We start from the raw sequence: 16,681 nt of genomic DNA, 5'->3' as shown, positions 1-16,681 counted from the left end.
CATCTGAATGATCCACAGTGAGGTCACGGACCTCAGATCAGCACGACACAAGACGGCAGAGTTTTCAGATGTCTGGATTTATTCTCAGCATCATGTGGACATGAAGTAATCAAATAACAGACGGAGCAGATCGAGTTCTACAGACGGAAGACACAAACTGTACGCTAGCCTCCTCCTGAATGAATCATCATAAAGTCTGATACCAACGACTACAAACACAGAAACAACAAGACGTCTGTCCAGTGTGTGAACACGTGTCTGACCCGTCACCTGACCCCGTCACCTGACCCGTCACCTGTCCTGACTGTCTCAGTCTCTGTGTAAATCCAGTCTGTACTCAAACAAAGTGAAGTTCAGGATCTTAGCAGCGAGCTCCGGAGCCACAAACTCTCTCGTCTTCTGGTAGCCCATGTGTTCGTACAGCTTCTGAGCGTCTGTCTGCACCACCGAGGTGTACAGGACGACGGCGGCGTAGCCCCTGTCACGGGTGAAGCTGGCCACCGTCCGGCACAGAGCCTTAGCGATGCCCATCCCGCGGTGACTGCGCCGCACCGACATGCGCTTCAACTCCAAACACTCAGGCGCTCTCTCTGCGGGGAGGCAGGCCACCGAGCCGACCACGCAGCCGTCACACTCAGCCACCCAGAAACACGAGTCCTTCCCCTTCAGGTACGTCTCACCGATCTGGTTGAGGTCCTTCTTCAGGGAGGTGTCGATGTACCTGTTGAACATGTAGACGACAAACTGCCGGGCAGCGGCCAGGAGCAGGGTGACGGCCAGGACGGGTAGCAGGAAGGACTTGGAGCTGGTGATGAGGGCGCAGAACAGGCACATGAGCAGCATCTGAGCAGGCGGCTGCTTCAGCAGGTGCATGAAGGACGCCGGCACGTGCTCGCTCATCCCCATCGTGAAGATCTCCTTCACCGCCGCCGCGTCCTCCTCACGATACTTCCGAATCTGAATGTTGTCCATGGCTCGGCTCGGCTCGGTCCAGCTTCTCTACAACGTGAGACCAAAACAGAAACAGCTGAGACAACCGCCATCACCTGACAGGAAGTGACTGAGCAAATCACCTGACAGGAAGTGACTGAGCAAATTACCTGACAGGAAGTGACTGAGCAAATCACCTGACAGGAAGTGACACAGAGAATCACCTGACAGGAAGTGACTCAGAGAATCACCTGACCATAGCAGCCATTTTGACACGAAATATAAACACAGGTATCATTAATGATAATGGTGAACTCCTGTGTTGCTCATCCTCAACGCTCTTCTTCAACGGTCGTCCTCACTGCTCGTCCTCGACGCTATTCCTCGACGCTCGTCCTAAATGCTCGTCCTCGACGCTCTTCCTAAATGCTCGTCCTCGACGCTCGTCCTCGGCGCTCTTCCTAAACGCTCGTCCTCGACGTTCTTCCTCGGCGCTCTTCCTAAACGCTCGTCCTCGACGTTCTTCCTCAACGCTCTTCCTCGACGCTCTTCCTCGACGCGCTTCCTCAACGCTCTTCCTAAACGCTCTTCCTAAACGCTCGTCCTCGACACTCGTCCTCAACACTCTTCCTCAACGCTCTTCCTCGACGCTCTTCCTCAACGCTCTTCCTCAACGCTCGTCCTCAATGCTCTTCTTCAACGGTCGTCCTCACTGCTCGTCCTCAACGCTCTCCCTCAGCGCTATTCCTAGACGCTCGTCCTCGACGCTCTTCCTAAACGCTCGTCCTCGACGTTCTTCCTCGACGCTCTTCCTCGACGCTCTTCCTCGACGCTCTTCCTCGACGCTCTTCCTCGACGCTCTTCCTCGACGCTCTTCCTCGACGCTCTTCCTCGACGCTCTTCCTCGACGCTCTTCCTCGACGCTCTTCCTCGACGCTCTTCCTCGACGCTCTTCCTCGACGCTCTTCCTCGACGCTCTTCCTCGACGCTCTTCCTCGACGCTCTTCCTCGACGCTCTTCCTAAACGCTCGTCCTCGACGCTCTTCCTAAACGCTCGTCCTCGACGCTCTTCCTAAACGCTCGTCCTCGACGCTCTTCCTAAACGCTCGTCCTCGACGCTCTTCCTAAACGCTCGTCCTCGACGCTCTTCCTAAACGCTCGTCCTCGACGCTCTTCCTAAACGCTCGTCCTCGACGCTCTTCCTAAACGCTCGTCCTCGACGCTCTTCCTAAACGCTCGTCCTCGACGCTCTTCCTAAACGCTCGTCCTCGACGCTCTTCCTAAACGCTCGTCCTCGACGCTCTTCCTAAACGCTCGTCCTCGACGCTCTTCCTAAACGCTCGTCCTCGACGCTCTTCCTAAACGCTCGTCCTCGACGCTCTTCCTAAACGCTCGTCCTCGACGCTCTTCCTAAACGCTCGTCCTCGACGCTCTTCCTAAACGCTCGTCCTCGACGCTCTTCCTAGACGCTCGTCCTCGACGTTCTTCCTCGACGCTCGTCCTCGACGTTCTTCCTCGACGCTCGTCCTCGACGCTCTTCCTAAACACTCTTCCTCGACGCTCTTCCTAAACGCTCTTCCTCGACGCTCGTCCTTGACGCTCTTCCTCGACACTCGTCCTCGACGCTCGTCCTTAACGCTATTCCTCGACGCTCGTCCTAAACGCTATTCCTCTACGCTCGTTCTCGACGCTGTTCCTAAGCGCTCGTCCTCAACACTTGTCCTCAACACTTGTCCTCAACACTCGTCCTCAACACTCGTCCTCAACACTCGTCCTCAACGCTCGGGAAGGAAAGGTGTGAAGGAGAGGTCATGAGGAAAGGTGATAAGAAGAATCAGTCTACATCATGATGTGACGGAGGATGTTACTGACGTGATCTGTGGTTAAACTGTGTGTGTGTGTGTGTGATCCTGGTTACCATGTAAACACTGTATTATCTCTGTTTCATTGACTGAAACAATAAGACTCTTTTGACTCTTTTAAACATTTATAAACTCAAAGAAAAGGAATCATTCCAACTGTCAGCTGTTTGTGTGGAAACATTCACACACACACACACACACACACACACACAGACACACACAGACACACACACACACACACACAGTGACTGAACGGTTTAAACTATAAACCAGCTAATACTAATGCTAACTCTGCTAACCACACACACACACATACATATAAATATATATTCACATATTTATAAATGTTTGAATCCGGACATGAACAGTTAGCAGTTAGCATCAGAGCTAGCCTCACAGAGCTGTTAGCTTGCGGGCTAACCGTGATGCGTTCACGTGACTTACGTGTTTTAACGTCGTTCTTCTTCTCCGGCGTGTCTGTCTCTGAGTGTGTCAGTGTGTGTCTCTGTCTGTGTGTCTCTGAGTGTGTGTCTCTCTCTCTGTGTCTCCCTGTGTCTCTCTGTGTGTCTCTGTGTGTCTCTGTGTCTCTGTGTCTCTGTGTGTCTCGTGTCTCTGAGCTTCAGCTCGACTCGTTTATTTACTGTTTCCCCACCTCGGTATGCTGCGTTCACGTACCTTAGGCAGAATGGGAAGAATTAACACCAGTCAATCAAGAACGAGAGTAAACTTTTATATTATAATATTTATATATATTATATATTATATCTATATATATATATATATATATATATATATATTATATAGGGGGGCTTTTCCCGCCAAGTGTTTTCTCTCTGGGCAGCTCTCGTAGAGCTACGAGCTTTACGATGTCCGTGAACGCATCTTGTACCACTTCCTGTTTTTAATCTGGTTTGATGACGCGGTGACCGTCAGCAGCGTCTGTGGTTGTCATGGTTACGACAGGTGTCGGCCCATGACAGCGTATGCATGACGTCACACACCTCAGCAGAGACCACGTGACGACCTCCGTCTGACGTATGAAGCCAACGTGGAAGGGACGTAACCTGCAGTTCCTCTAACGTCCACCTGAGGCTGGCTCCAGAAGTGAGTCAGTCTCCATAAGTCCCCATGTCCAAATGTCCAACTTCACAGCAGAAATAAACATGTTTACAGCCTGGTACAAAAAACAGTTTTGGTCTCTGTAGCTAATTTCCCCGTTCATGACAACTGTACTGAGCTAACAACAAGCTAACAACAAGCTAACAACAAGCTAACAACGAGCTAACAACACGCTAACAACAAGCTAACAACAAGCTAACAACGAGCTAACCACAAGCTAACAACGAGCTAACAAAAGGCTAACAACACACTAACAACAAGCTAACCACGAGCTAACCACGAGCTAACAACGCGCTAACAACAAGCTAACAACAAGCTAACCACAAGCTAACAACGAGCTAACAAAAGGCTAACAACACGCTAACAACAAGCTAACCACGAGCTAAAACAAGCTAACAACAAGCTAACACAGGCTAACAATAAGCTAACAACCAGCTAAAACAAGTTAACAACAAGCTAACAACAGGCTAACAACAAGCTAACACCGAGCTAAAACAAGTTAACAACAAGCTAACACAGGCTAACAATAAGCTAACCACGAGCTAAAACAAGCTAACAACAGGCTAACAATAAGCTAACCACGAGCTAAAACATGCTAACAATAAGCTAACAATAAGCTAACCACGAGCTAAAACAAGCTAACAATAAGCTAACCACGAGCTAACAACAAGCTAACACAGGCTAACAATAAGCTAACAATAAGCTAAAACAAGCTAACAACAAGTTGAGACAAGCAGCGACCTCTGTGGCTGGTAAATGAAGCCAACAAGGAAGTGCTAAAACTGCAGCTCCTCTTTCTGTTTTAAAGACGCCGCCATGTTGCTGGTTAATCTAAATGTCAGCACACTTCACTGTCCTCGTGAATGCCTTCTTTGTCTTTGTTTAGTTTTTTTTAACATGTTTATTCATTATTTAATAAAATAAGATGACACACAAACTGCTGTGTGACATACGGACACATCTGTTTTTACTACAGGTGATCAAAATTTAAATTAAAATGAAAAAATGTACAAAAAAATCCACAGAATATATTTTAATGAACTTTGCCAGCTGTTGTCGTAAAGTAAAATTTGGGAGCTATTTTTTATTAATACAATTAAAAATAAAGATGTTTCCATATGAGAAGAATTGAACAGCATACAAAGAATAAAAAGGTCAAACTGAATGATGCACATATTGTACATACAGCAAGTCTATCTGCACTGTTGGAAAGCTTCTTTAATCTGTCTCCATGTGTTATTGTATGAAGCATACAGACACTGACAGAGTGAACAAACCCTGAGGGCAACAAACAATGCACATTAATAATAATGATAATAATAATTATTATTATTGTATTGATTTTTGTTGTATTTTGCCTCACAGGAGCACGATCACTGAGAGTCCCACATGTCACTGACGTCTTCAACACAAACGATATTTAAAAAGACAAAGAGGCAGTGAAGGTCACAGACTCTGAGGTCACACAGTGCTGCCATACAAGGCAGTGTTAGTTTACAGCATCACTGAGGTACAATAAACGGGAGATAATTCACCATCTGAAGGCTGAAAAAATAATTTATTGTCTCATTAAAACAGATTTGACTAATTCATACATCAAATGATTGAAAAGATTTTCCCTTCTTCTTCTATGGAGTAAATGTTCCACTAAATTGATAGTCAAACATATAAAAGCATTTTTTTATCAAATGTTTTGTTTGTACAAAACATTCTTTACATTCACCGTCCGCCCAGCGAGCGAGCAGAAATGGAAGCAGCTCATTTCTTCATCAGTTTTCAGTTTGTTCTCCTCGTCTAGCCCAGGTTGATGTTCCCTGCAAACGTGGTGATGAGCAGGATGATGCTGAAGCCGGTGAGCAGCCCCGCATTCTGGATCAGGAAGAAGACGATCTTTGACGAAGTCCGCGTCTGTTCCTGCGATATGCTGTCCATCTCTGGAAACTGAGACGAAGTAAGACAATGAGACGTCTGTCTCCACCTAAAATACACTGGCCTCATTGTTCAACAGTCCACATAATGGGAAGTATAAGTGCAGACACAAAGTATGAATCAGCTGGATTGTGTATGTAGTAGAAGGATTTCCCCATGTAATGTCATCATCTGATGGCTGACGGTAGTTTTTAGTTGTTAAACTCTAAACTGTGTAAATAAATGTAGAGTGTGTCTGACACATTATTACTGACACTGCAGCAGCACAGAGACTTCAACAAAGTCAGTCAAAGGCAGCTTGAGGTTGCCGAGCAACCAGGGTCAGCTGCAGGTCAGAGCAATTAACTGCAGCTGTGCTCTGTCTGTGTGTGAGTGACTGCTGAGAGACACAGAAAATCTCTAAATGAAGCCCCTCCAACTAGTGGACACTAATGCCAAACGGTAGGTGGTATCAAAAAGCCCAAATGACCGTGAGCATCCTCATCTTGTCGACCATGTGAATGCTGAATTTCAGTGTGTGAAGTTAAAAAATGTGACCTGGGGAGAGAGAGAAAGAACAGGTGCCCCGTGCTCCTTTGGGAAATTTCTCCTCTCCAGTTTACATGGGAGTAGATGGGGCTGTCGGTGGGTGATCCTGGAGCATCAGTGCGTCTCCCGCCAAAACTATAAGTCTGACAGCTTCAGCAGTGATATCGCTGCGTAGCCCACGAATTTTCATACGTTTCGTTGTAGGAATTATTTCTGTAGAGTGACATTTGTGGCCACGAGAGCCGTTTGCAAATGTATATTTTGACAAATGTTTCTCTCCCTCTCCACTCTAGCTCTGGAACATACACACCCATTGTAAATGTTGGCGTGTTTTTTGGCGATTTTCGGCAAAATTGTTGGTGAAACTCTGAGAAAAGTCACAGCACACCATTCCCGGCTGAGCCGGTTGATTTGAGACCTTTTTTGTGTATGTGCGACCAAAACTGAGGGAGGAGTAGCGCGCTGAATAATCAGTATGAACAGTGAATAGTGGCATGACAGACCAGATCAACCTGACGTGGGTCAACACGTGGTCACCTTACAACACATATTGTATTTAATGATTGGATGCTCCTAACAATAATTCCAAGTTAGCAAACAGCTCCTTATTTACACAGCTGATAGGCTCAGAGTGTGAAGTCCAACATTAACACTGAGATTTCTGCCGTCAGGCTCTGAAACTTGAACTTTTCCATCTTAAGAACACGTTTTACTGTTTAAGGTTCTTCAGGGAAGTGAATGCTACAAAATTAAAAGTTATTGAAGCACTTTTAGTCCTTTGAAGAACTTTTCATGTTTAATAAACTTTTTTCTGTTAAACGGATAACTGGTTCTTTAAATTGATCCTCTGCATCTAACAAAATGTTTCCCTCTGTCATCGCCACGAAAAAAACTCTTTATGTTTTGATTCCAACTTTATTTTTAAGCGTGTATGTAATGTACGGAGAGTTTATTAAAGTTTGGCTGAAAGATGCTGAAACACATGAAGATCTGAGGTGGAAACATTCCATCCACTGTTAATAAAGCTGAACAGCTACAGTAAGAGTTCATGACGTGTTCAAGAATTTACACGAACAGAAGACCATGTCTGTGTAACCTCACCATGTCTGCCAGCGCGATGTACAGGAACATTCCTCCCGCGATGGCAAAGATTACGTTGGGGGCAAAATTGCTCCCGAGCAGGATGCCGAAGACAAGTCCAACGTAACACGACATTGCTGACAGCAGGTTGAAGAAAATGGCCTGGGGGATGCTCATACCTGCATTGAGCAGGATCACAAAGTCACCTGGAGAGAGAGAACACAAAGATTCATACGACCGGTCAGGTAACAGGCAGGAGACCAACAAACACTCTGAACATTTTATACATGTTAGAAACTTTTCTACATTCAAACAGACAAAGACTGTGATATAACAAAGATCATATATCTGTACGAAAACACTCATTTTAAAGTTAGATAATTAGACTTCTATCCAAAATACAAAGACAATCAGAGCAGATTAATAGTTAGATTAAATTATTCAAGAGTCTATAAAGAAGTTGAAATAAGCAGAAACATGAACGCAGCAGGAATATGAATCCAAAAACTCAAATATTAAAATGTTGTTTGTTGTGTAATCAGTCCATAAAGATGAAACACAGCCTGAACGCATCGTTCTTACTGTTCATGTCACCTGGTACGCTGTCAGTATATTCTTTAAGTTTATTTGATCTAAACTCATGCACTCATATTGTTATCATGAGAGAGATCTGTTGGTGCAGTTCTGCAATTTGTCAGCAGATGGCGATAAAATCATAGAATTTTATCTGAAAACATAAAATCAGTTTTAATCCCTCAAACCTTTAATGACTTTCATTTTCATTTTCTTTGATGTATTTTGTTCTTTCCTTCTCACAGAGTCACTCATTCTGTTTAAAGCTCGTTCCAGATTACTGGAACTGTCTGAACACTGCACACTGACACAAACAGACAGTCTCCATGTTTTGTGTTTATAGAAACACAAAATCCAGCCTGAAATATTTGATATCTTTGGGAACTTTTTAAAAACCTCTGTCACGTCTCGGTCTCAGACAAAGAGGACTTTAGTTCAAGACCACGACTGCAGGAGGTCACTGTTGTCTGATTTATTTGTTTTCTGTCTCTGAGGAGACATCAGCCAAATCTTCTGGAATAAAGCACAGAGATCATCTGTGAAACATCATCCTAAAGAACTCAGCTGTTCATAAATCCTCCACCCAAAGACATCCTGTCTGGTCTTTGTCTTGACTTGGTCTCAGCCCCTCAAAGTCTTGGTCTTGTCTCGATACACTTGGGTCTTGGTCATGACTTGTTCTTGAAGTTCTGTTGGTTTGGTTGATTGACGTCCACATGAGCTCGAACAGGACAGAGACTCACCGAGCTCATGGGGGAACTCCTCACACACGATGGCGATGGACGTACTGAACCCGGTCAGCACCGACACAGTGAACGAGGCACCGATAGCTAGACCGTCGATGAAGTTGTGCAGCGCGTCGCTCAGAGTGATCATCCACGCCACCGTCTTGATGCTGGAGATGCGCGTCCCTCGCAGCCAATGGCACGTCACACCAGACACCTGGACGTCCTGGAAGAGTGACGGACAGGTTAAAGACACGCGGCCGCTGCTACTGTTTGATTATACCGAAGAAGAGTCGTAAGCAAACAATGACATCCCCACAGAGATAACACCCAATGATACGTCTGTGTTTAAAACCCAAAGGTCACGTCACACACAAAATAAAGGACAAAGTTGAAGTTTTGTTGTTGGCATCTGATCAAATGTTGGAGATTCAAACATGCCACATGTTCTCTGTGAGGCTGAGCACTGTTTGAAGCTGCAGCAGATAACTTGATTCAATCACTGTCACTGTGCTAACGACACAGATCATCTGTGCAGCAGCAGCTTTAAATGCTGACATCAGTGTGCTAACATGCTAACATTATACGTTTAGCTGGAAAGTTACAGATTATCACCACATGTGGATTCAGGCCACCAATAATAATATTGATAACATGATGAAAACAAGTCAGAACTAATGATGATGCTAGATTTTTAAAGTCTGAAATAATAAATGTTCTGAGTTTGTCAGACTAAAGAAAGTGTCATTAACCACCCAGCCAAATTTGAATGATTAAAAGTTTTTGAAATCAGGACTGAGGGGGCGTGTCCTCTGAATGTGCTGAAGCCACGCCCAGTCGTGAGAGCAGTGGTGCGGCCATTTTGAAGCATGTCAGAAAGTCACATGACGAACTCTGAAACTCTGAGTGAGATGATCTCTGTCTCTGCTCAGGGTGGCCTCAGCGTGTCATCGAGCCACCCTTTAAGGGCCGCCCACAAAATCCAGTTTGAACCTCGAACGCCACATTTCAGGGTTATGCCTAGTCAGGCACGGTATTGGTTGAAGATGCATTCACATCTCTCTTACTGAAAACACTCTGTCTCGTCCACTACACATATTACTACTGTCATTATTGCTGCCATATCTCCATCACAGTTTATAGTTAGTTGATGATTTGCTGCTGCTGAGCATCTGTGTCTCTCTGTCTCTATCACAGGTTCCACTGCTACTGTAATCATTTTATCATTCATTGTGATTCATTGTCATTTTATCAGTCATTGTAATTCATTGTCATTTTATCAGTCATTGTGATTCATTGTCATTTTATCATTCATTGTAATTCATTGTCATTTTATCAGTCATTGTAATTGTACAATATGTTTGTGTTGATTTGTTCTGTACACGTGACATCTATTGCACGTCTGTCCGTCCTGGGAGAGGGATCCCTCCTCTGTGGCTCTTCCTGAGGTTTCTTCCACCTTTTTTCCCTGTTAAAGGTTTTTGTGGGCAAGTTTTTCCTCACTGGAACCGAGGGTCTAAGGACAGAGGGTGTCACTCCCTGTACAGATTGTAAAGCCTCAGAGGAAAATGGACTTTGTGACTTTGGGCTATACAAATACAATCTGAAATCTGATTTCAGAAATATATGTACGACATGTTTATTACAACATATTTAATGTGTTTGGAATTTCCACACAGACACAGAAGTTATGAGAAATGATCCAGAACCTCAGTGTGGTGCTGGAGGTAGTTTGGTGGATCATTAGATAGATTCGACCTCTGGAGATGAATGTTTGGATGGATCCCTTCAATCACTGAGTCAAAACTCTGACACTAAAAGTTTAAAAGACTCAGAATCTTTGTATAATGGAGGTGTTTCCATGTTGGAACTACAGCATGTAACAGATACAGATTAATGAAGTACAGGAAATATTTAAAGATGTCTTAAATTCCAAATATAATGGCACAAGTGTCTTTAATGGGAAACCTGAGCAGAGGCGGACATAAACAGAACATTTGGGGCTTTGCTTGAAGACACTGTGCATTGACAAAACGCCCCTTTTATTACCCGCAGCCTAACAAGGAGTCTTTGTGCTCGAGCCAGACAATTCCAGCATTTAGCAGGAGCGAAGGATCTGAAGCCTGCAGCCGGCTTTCACTGCTCCATCCCTCCGTGACGACACGTCTGTTTGTTTCACTGTGAAATGTCCTGATACGCTGACGACAACAAAGTGTCCAGACCACGTTCAAACATGAAGAGCTCTGCTCGCTTTTTAAAACTCTGTTTATGTTTGCACAGTTTCTCTGTTTGCTAACTGATAAGACGTCAAGCCCACGGTCACTAATTAATAGAGCGGCCTCTTTACGAGCTCATCTTAAGACTCAGCTACTAAATAGATAACAGATGATTGAGGACAAAGTTGATTATTATGTAGGTCAATGTGACAGCTGCATATCACATGACCGCCACAGATGACGTGTACCTGAGGATGGGCCACATTTGTGCGTGGAGGTTCTGGGCTGCTCTTGTCGGTGGCGATGGTGTTGATGGTGGTCAAAATGATGGAGTCCTTCTTCTCCAGCACGTCTCCGTTGTGGAGGGAGTTTTCTCCAGTCGTCTCTGCAGGAGTGAAGTGGCTGTGGCCGTGCTATGGACAAGAGACGGACCTTTAGTGAACTTCATGAGACACCCCTGTCAAACAGTCGGCGGCACAGATCGTACACTTCAGTCCACCCGGGTGTTACCGGGCAGACTTCATGCTGAGTTAAATACAGCCAGAGCCAGGCTAGCATGCAGGTTAGCTTCCTAACATTTGCTCCAAATACAAAGTCCAGCTGAAGCTCAGTGGAATGAAAATGAGCTTCAAGGAGCGAGTGAAGGATTCACTCACGTCTCAGTGGAACAAACAAAATGCATCAAAGTGCCAAAGAACACACTGATGTTCTGAATGTCTTTCAGACTGCAGAACTTTAGATTTACAGTTTTTCATTAATAGTTGTGTTCTGTCCTGCCGGCTGAACTTATCATATAAAGAGCATTTACTTCCTTGAGGTCCCAACCTGCATCGTCGTGTCCCTGACCTTTGTACGATGTACGTGACTCCAATAAAACTGTGTGTCCTGATGGTCACTAATAATAACTAATAAAATAAGCCAATAAATCAGCACTAATCACCGGCAGGTATACGGCCGGAATGAGAGATATGGGGGTGTCATAAAAGAAAAGTGCTTTGTACCTGATAAACTCGCTGTCTTACCTCGCGGTCCATCCTGAGGGACATTCTCAGGATCTTCTCCATGACAAACAGGATGTAAAAACCTCCAAATATTCCAACTGCATTGGCCACGTAGTTGTCTGATTTGGGATCAAAGCCCAGGGCCTGTGGATGAACAGGACAGAGTCAGCACACAACACCACCCACTGTCACCTGCTCCACCTGTTACAAACCTCTGGTATGAGCTGGAGGACGGCGTTGGAGAAGAGCGTCCCGATGGCCAGGCCGATAAAGTAGGTCAACACTTTGGGGAAATAAGACTTCTTGGTGAAGGGGATGAGGAGGAGGCCGAGCAGAGACGCCAGGTTGATGACGGTGACGGCCAGGAAGCCGTAACCCCAAACTGTGAGGGCAGGAAGGAGAACATGATGAAGATACAGCTCGCTGTGGAACGTGGACATGGGGACACCTCGTCATGGTCTCACACACTCCTGCTGTCTTTCTGCTACACTGTCTCTATTTGTTATCATATAACAGTCACCAGACAGACGTTTGACTCAACAAAGACACGACACTATTTATTTGCAGAAGAGGAATTCAGTGCACGAGGCCGGTGAAGGAACAGCGTGCACCGTGAACAACGTGCTGAACAACAGTCACAGTTGGTTGTAACTGTGTCAACAGAGTGTTTGTCAGAGGATCTGTGACCCAGTCCAGGACACGGTGCTGACTACGGCTCCTCCTTCACAGGAGATGACTGAGGAGACAGATAAGGAGAGGAACAGATAAGTGACTACCGGAGACAAAAGTCCACACTGAAACATGATGGTGGATCCAACGACACACACACCTGAACGTCATGAACCGAGGGTCTAAGGACAGAGGGCGCCCTCCCTGCACACGCTGTGAAGCCCTCAGAGGAAAATGTGTTTGTGACTTTGGGCTCTATGAATAAAGTTTGATTTGATTTGATGAATCAGAGCAGTCACACAGTCTGTGCAGGAGCTTAAAGACAGACCTGAGACAGACTCAGTGTGCTGAACTTAAACTGTTTCAGTCAACAGTAGACTGACTCTCACATATGGCTCACCACCACAATGCTGTGACGTCTACAGCACGACAGTCATCGCCAAGAATATCGGCTCCATTCCATTTCTGTCACATTATGAACTACGTCACACATGGCTTGGTGTTCTCGTGTTTGCCAGCGGCTCCTGGTCTTTCAGGTTTCATGTTCTGAGATCTCTCCACAGGTCTATGAGATCTGGACTCGTTGCTGGCCACTTCAGAACTCTCCAGCACTTTGTCTGGATGTTTTTTGAGGTGTGCTTTGAGTCATTGTCCTGCTGTAAGACCCATGACCTCTGATAGAGTCACATCTTTTGACCCTGGGCTCTACATTGTGCCCCCAGATTTCTTTTGTGGTCTTCTGATTTCATAACAGACATCCAGTGCCTGAAGCAGCAATGCAACCCCAAAACATGAGTGAACATCCCCCATGCTGGACTGTAGGGACCATGTTCTTTTCTGTCCAATGCAAAGAAAAGAAACAAACACAAAAATAAGAATTAAGTGATAGAAATGAAGGGGAGCCAATATTCTCGAGGTTTGATCTGCAGCGCGCTTTGTCACTACGCTGATGATACACAACTCTATTTCTCTGTCAGGCTGATGTGTCTCTAACCTCTTAGATCTCACTGCACTGCACACTGTGTCTGACTACTACTACTACTACCACCAACACCTCGTCTCATTGACCACCAACAGAAAATCTCCTTCAGATAAAACCTGAGAAATGTGGAGAACATGTGAGTCACCAGAGGAACTTTGCAGAGTTCTGCTCTCTGTTATCTTTCCATTGTTGTAAATAGATATCCACACATCAGAGTTTGCCTGATTACACTGCTGTAATTCTCTCTACTCCTGCTGAAGCAAAGCTGCTGTTAGTTAGTTACAAACAGAGACTGCTCACCAGGACTGGGACAAGTCAAGACCGTCCTTCTGACCAGACTGCAGATGATATCAGAGACTGACTAATGCTGCATTCCTCTGTCAGGCTCTCAGGTCCTCTGACTGAGGAGAAAACATGAGGCGACTGTGTGTAGGCTGTCCTGACCCTGATCCTGACCCAGCTCAAACCCGGTCTCTGTTCTCTGAGGCCTCAAACTGTCTTCACCTGTGTCTGACAGTCTGAGGACAGATTCCAACCCTCAACTTCACCCACCCACCATCCACCATGTGAACCTCCATCCACCATGTGAACTTCCATCCACCATCCACCATGTGAACCTCCATCCACCATGTAAACCTTCATCCACCATGTGAACCACCATGTGAACCTCCATGTGAACCTCCATCCACCATGTGAACCTCCATCCACCATCCACCATGTGAACCACCATCCACCATGTGAACCTCCATCCACCATGTGAACCACCATGTGAACCACCATCCACCATGTGAACCACCATCCACCATGTGAACCTCCATCCACCATGTGAACCTCCTTCCCACCATGTGAACCTCCATGTGAACCACCATCCACCCATGTGAACCACCATCCACCATGTGAACCTCCATCCACCATGTGAACCACCATCCACCATGTGAACCACCATGTGAACCACATGTCCTACCATGTGAACTTCCCATCCACCATGTGAACCACCCATCCACCATGTTGAACCCCACCATGCGACCACCAACCACATGTGAACCTCCATCCCCCCATGTGAAACCGTACCACCATGTGAACCACCATCCACCATGTGAACCACCATGTGAACCTCCATCCACCATGTGAACCACCATGTCCATCCACCATGTGAACCACCATCCACCATGTGACTCACATTCCATGTGAAACCTCCATCCACCATGTGAACCACCATCCACCATGTGAACCACCATCCACCATGTGAACCACCCATTGATGAACCACCATCCACCATGTGAACCACCATGTGCACTCCATCCACCCTGTGAACCCACCCTCCACCATGTGACCTCTTCCAATGTGAACCTCCCCATCCACCATGTGAACCACCATCCACCATGTGAACACCTTACCATCCACCATGTGAACCTACCATCCACCATGTGACCCCATTGAACCCCATCCACCATGTGAACCTCCATCCCCCATGTGCACACCACCATGTGAACCAACCCCATTCCACCATTGTGAACCCACATGTGAACCACCATCCACCATGTGAACCACCATGTGAACCACCATCCACCATGTGAACACCTCCCATCCACCATGTGAACCACCATGTGAACCACCATCCCCATATGTGAACCACCCCTGTGAACCCACATCCACCATGTGAAACTCCATACACCGTGAACCACCACCACCATGTGAACCCTCCATCCTACCCCCATGTGAACCAATGTGATACCTCCATCCACAATCACTGTGGGGATAACAGGCCGCGTGAACTGTGACTTGTTTGCGTTGCGGGGGTCTTGACAAAATAAACCGACGTTGTGATGAAGCAACTCACCGGGTGTAGTCGAGAGGGGGCTGAGGCGTGGGGGGTGATGTAAGGCAGGAGGGCAGCAGCACCGGGTCAACACGGCGGGGCAGATCATCCAGATGTCCCGCAGTCAGCTGGCTGACATTACTGATCCAAAGTGGGACAAGTCTGCTCTGCTGAGAGACACTGAGGACACCGAGAGACGAGCACCACATTACACAAACTTCTGTCTGTCTTATCATACATGCTCAATATTCATATATTTACTGACACAGCAAACACATTCATCTGTCCACAGCCTGATTATTTTGCTTACTTCATATTTTATAAAACTTTTTATAGTTTTCATTTGTTACTGATGTTAACTTCTTAACACCTTATAGACTGATCTCAGTTTATCTCATTTGTTTAAGTATCTGTCTGTCTGATGGAAGACTTTACATGTTGTTAAATCTGTCTAACAAATAAAAATGTGTATTACATGAAGTAATATCTGCACGTCAGTCATGATTTATTAACACAACCAAGTTTAGAGTGTGTAAATGATCATTAAGAAGCTATGAACACAACAACACAACAACCAATAATTAATAAAGTTATTATTATTATTATTATTATTATTATGATGAAGATGAAGCTGAGCCTCACCTCCTGCTCGGACAGCGGGTTATCCACAGACACCAGCTCGGATCTTCTGGCTGAGAGGAGCAGCAGCAGGTCGTTCAGGTCCTGGGTGGAGATGGAGCTGTTCTCTCCGTAATAATGTAAAATGTTCTCCAGAAACTCGAGCCCGTCCGAAGCGAACACACGTTTACTCTGAGAGTTCGGAACCAGAACCAGCAGACAGGCCACGAAACAACACGGAGTGAGGCCGAACATGTCTGCTGAGTTTAGAGTGTTCAGTGGATCAGTGCTGCAGCTCACTCTAACACACACACACACACACACACACACACAGTCAGGATCTGCTCTGTGTGTGGACACACGGCTCGGTCAGGTCCATGCCGCACTGAGCCCGGTCCTCCTTTTAGCTGGTGTGAGGAGCAGTGAGCGGATCTATCAGCACCATCAGAGCCGGACCAGGTCCAAAGATCAGCAACATGCAGGCACCGACACACCGCGTGCACTCAATGCTTCCTTTGTGACCGACTGACTCGGTATGCAACACACACACACACACACGCACGCACACACGCGCGCACACACACACACACACACACACACACACACACACACACACACACACACACTCTC

The 16,681-nt window shown here is 46.1% G+C and overlaps 3 protein-coding genes across 3 annotated transcripts; all 3 read right to left on the bottom strand.

Annotated features, from left to right (window-relative positions):
* Window positions 1-61: 61 nt before the first annotated feature.
* LOC104932474 (N-acetyltransferase 8) lies at window positions 62-3,392 on the bottom strand. Its single transcript, XM_019258865.2, has 2 exons — window positions 3,237-3,392; window positions 62-999 (listed from the first exon to the last, which is right to left on the bottom strand). The coding sequence occupies exon 2, from the start codon at window positions 970-972 to the stop codon at window positions 310-312; it is 663 nt and encodes a 220-aa protein (XP_019114410.1). The 5' UTR covers window positions 973-999; window positions 3,237-3,392; the 3' UTR covers window positions 62-309.
* Window positions 3,393-4,925: 1,533 nt separating this feature from the next.
* Window positions 4,926-15,549, bottom strand: slc39a8 (solute carrier family 39 member 8; the record flags this gene model as incomplete). Its single annotated transcript, XM_027275064.1, has 7 exons — window positions 4,926-5,852; window positions 7,470-7,654; window positions 8,765-8,972; window positions 11,211-11,375; window positions 11,985-12,107; window positions 12,176-12,346; window positions 15,457-15,549. Coding segments are annotated over 7 exons (1,092 nt in total), but the record flags the coding sequence as incomplete, so codon positions are not given.
* LOC104932473 (uncharacterized) lies at window positions 15,539-16,605 on the bottom strand. Its single transcript, XM_027274643.1, has 2 exons — window positions 16,076-16,605; window positions 15,539-15,613 (listed from the first exon to the last, which is right to left on the bottom strand). The coding sequence occupies exons 1-2, from the start codon at window positions 16,304-16,306 to the stop codon at window positions 15,572-15,574; spliced, it is 273 nt and encodes a 90-aa protein (XP_027130444.1). The 5' UTR covers window positions 16,307-16,605; the 3' UTR covers window positions 15,539-15,571.
* Window positions 16,606-16,681: the final 76 nt, after the last annotated feature.

The sequence above is a fragment of the Larimichthys crocea genome, chromosome XXIV (assembly GCF_000972845.2).
Source record: "Larimichthys crocea isolate SSNF chromosome XXIV, L_crocea_2.0, whole genome shotgun sequence".
Taxonomy (NCBI): domain Eukaryota; kingdom Metazoa; phylum Chordata; class Actinopteri; family Sciaenidae; genus Larimichthys; species Larimichthys crocea.
Note: the sequence above shows the minus strand (reverse complement) of the source record. Positions and strands in the feature narration are given on the sequence as shown.

Coding starts and splice junctions, on each gene's coding strand:
- LOC104932474 (XM_019258865.2), bottom strand. CDS start 972: ATGGACAACATTCAGATTCGGAAGTATCGTGAGGAGGACGCGGCGGCG.
- LOC104932473 (XM_027274643.1), bottom strand. CDS start 16,306: ATGTTCGGCCTCACTCCGTGTTGTTTCGTGGCCTGTCTGCTGGTTCTG. Junction 15,614..16,075: donor ACCCGCTGTCCGAGCAGGAG/GTGAGGCTCAGC, acceptor CGGTGTCCTCAG/TGTCTCTCAGCAGAGCAGAC.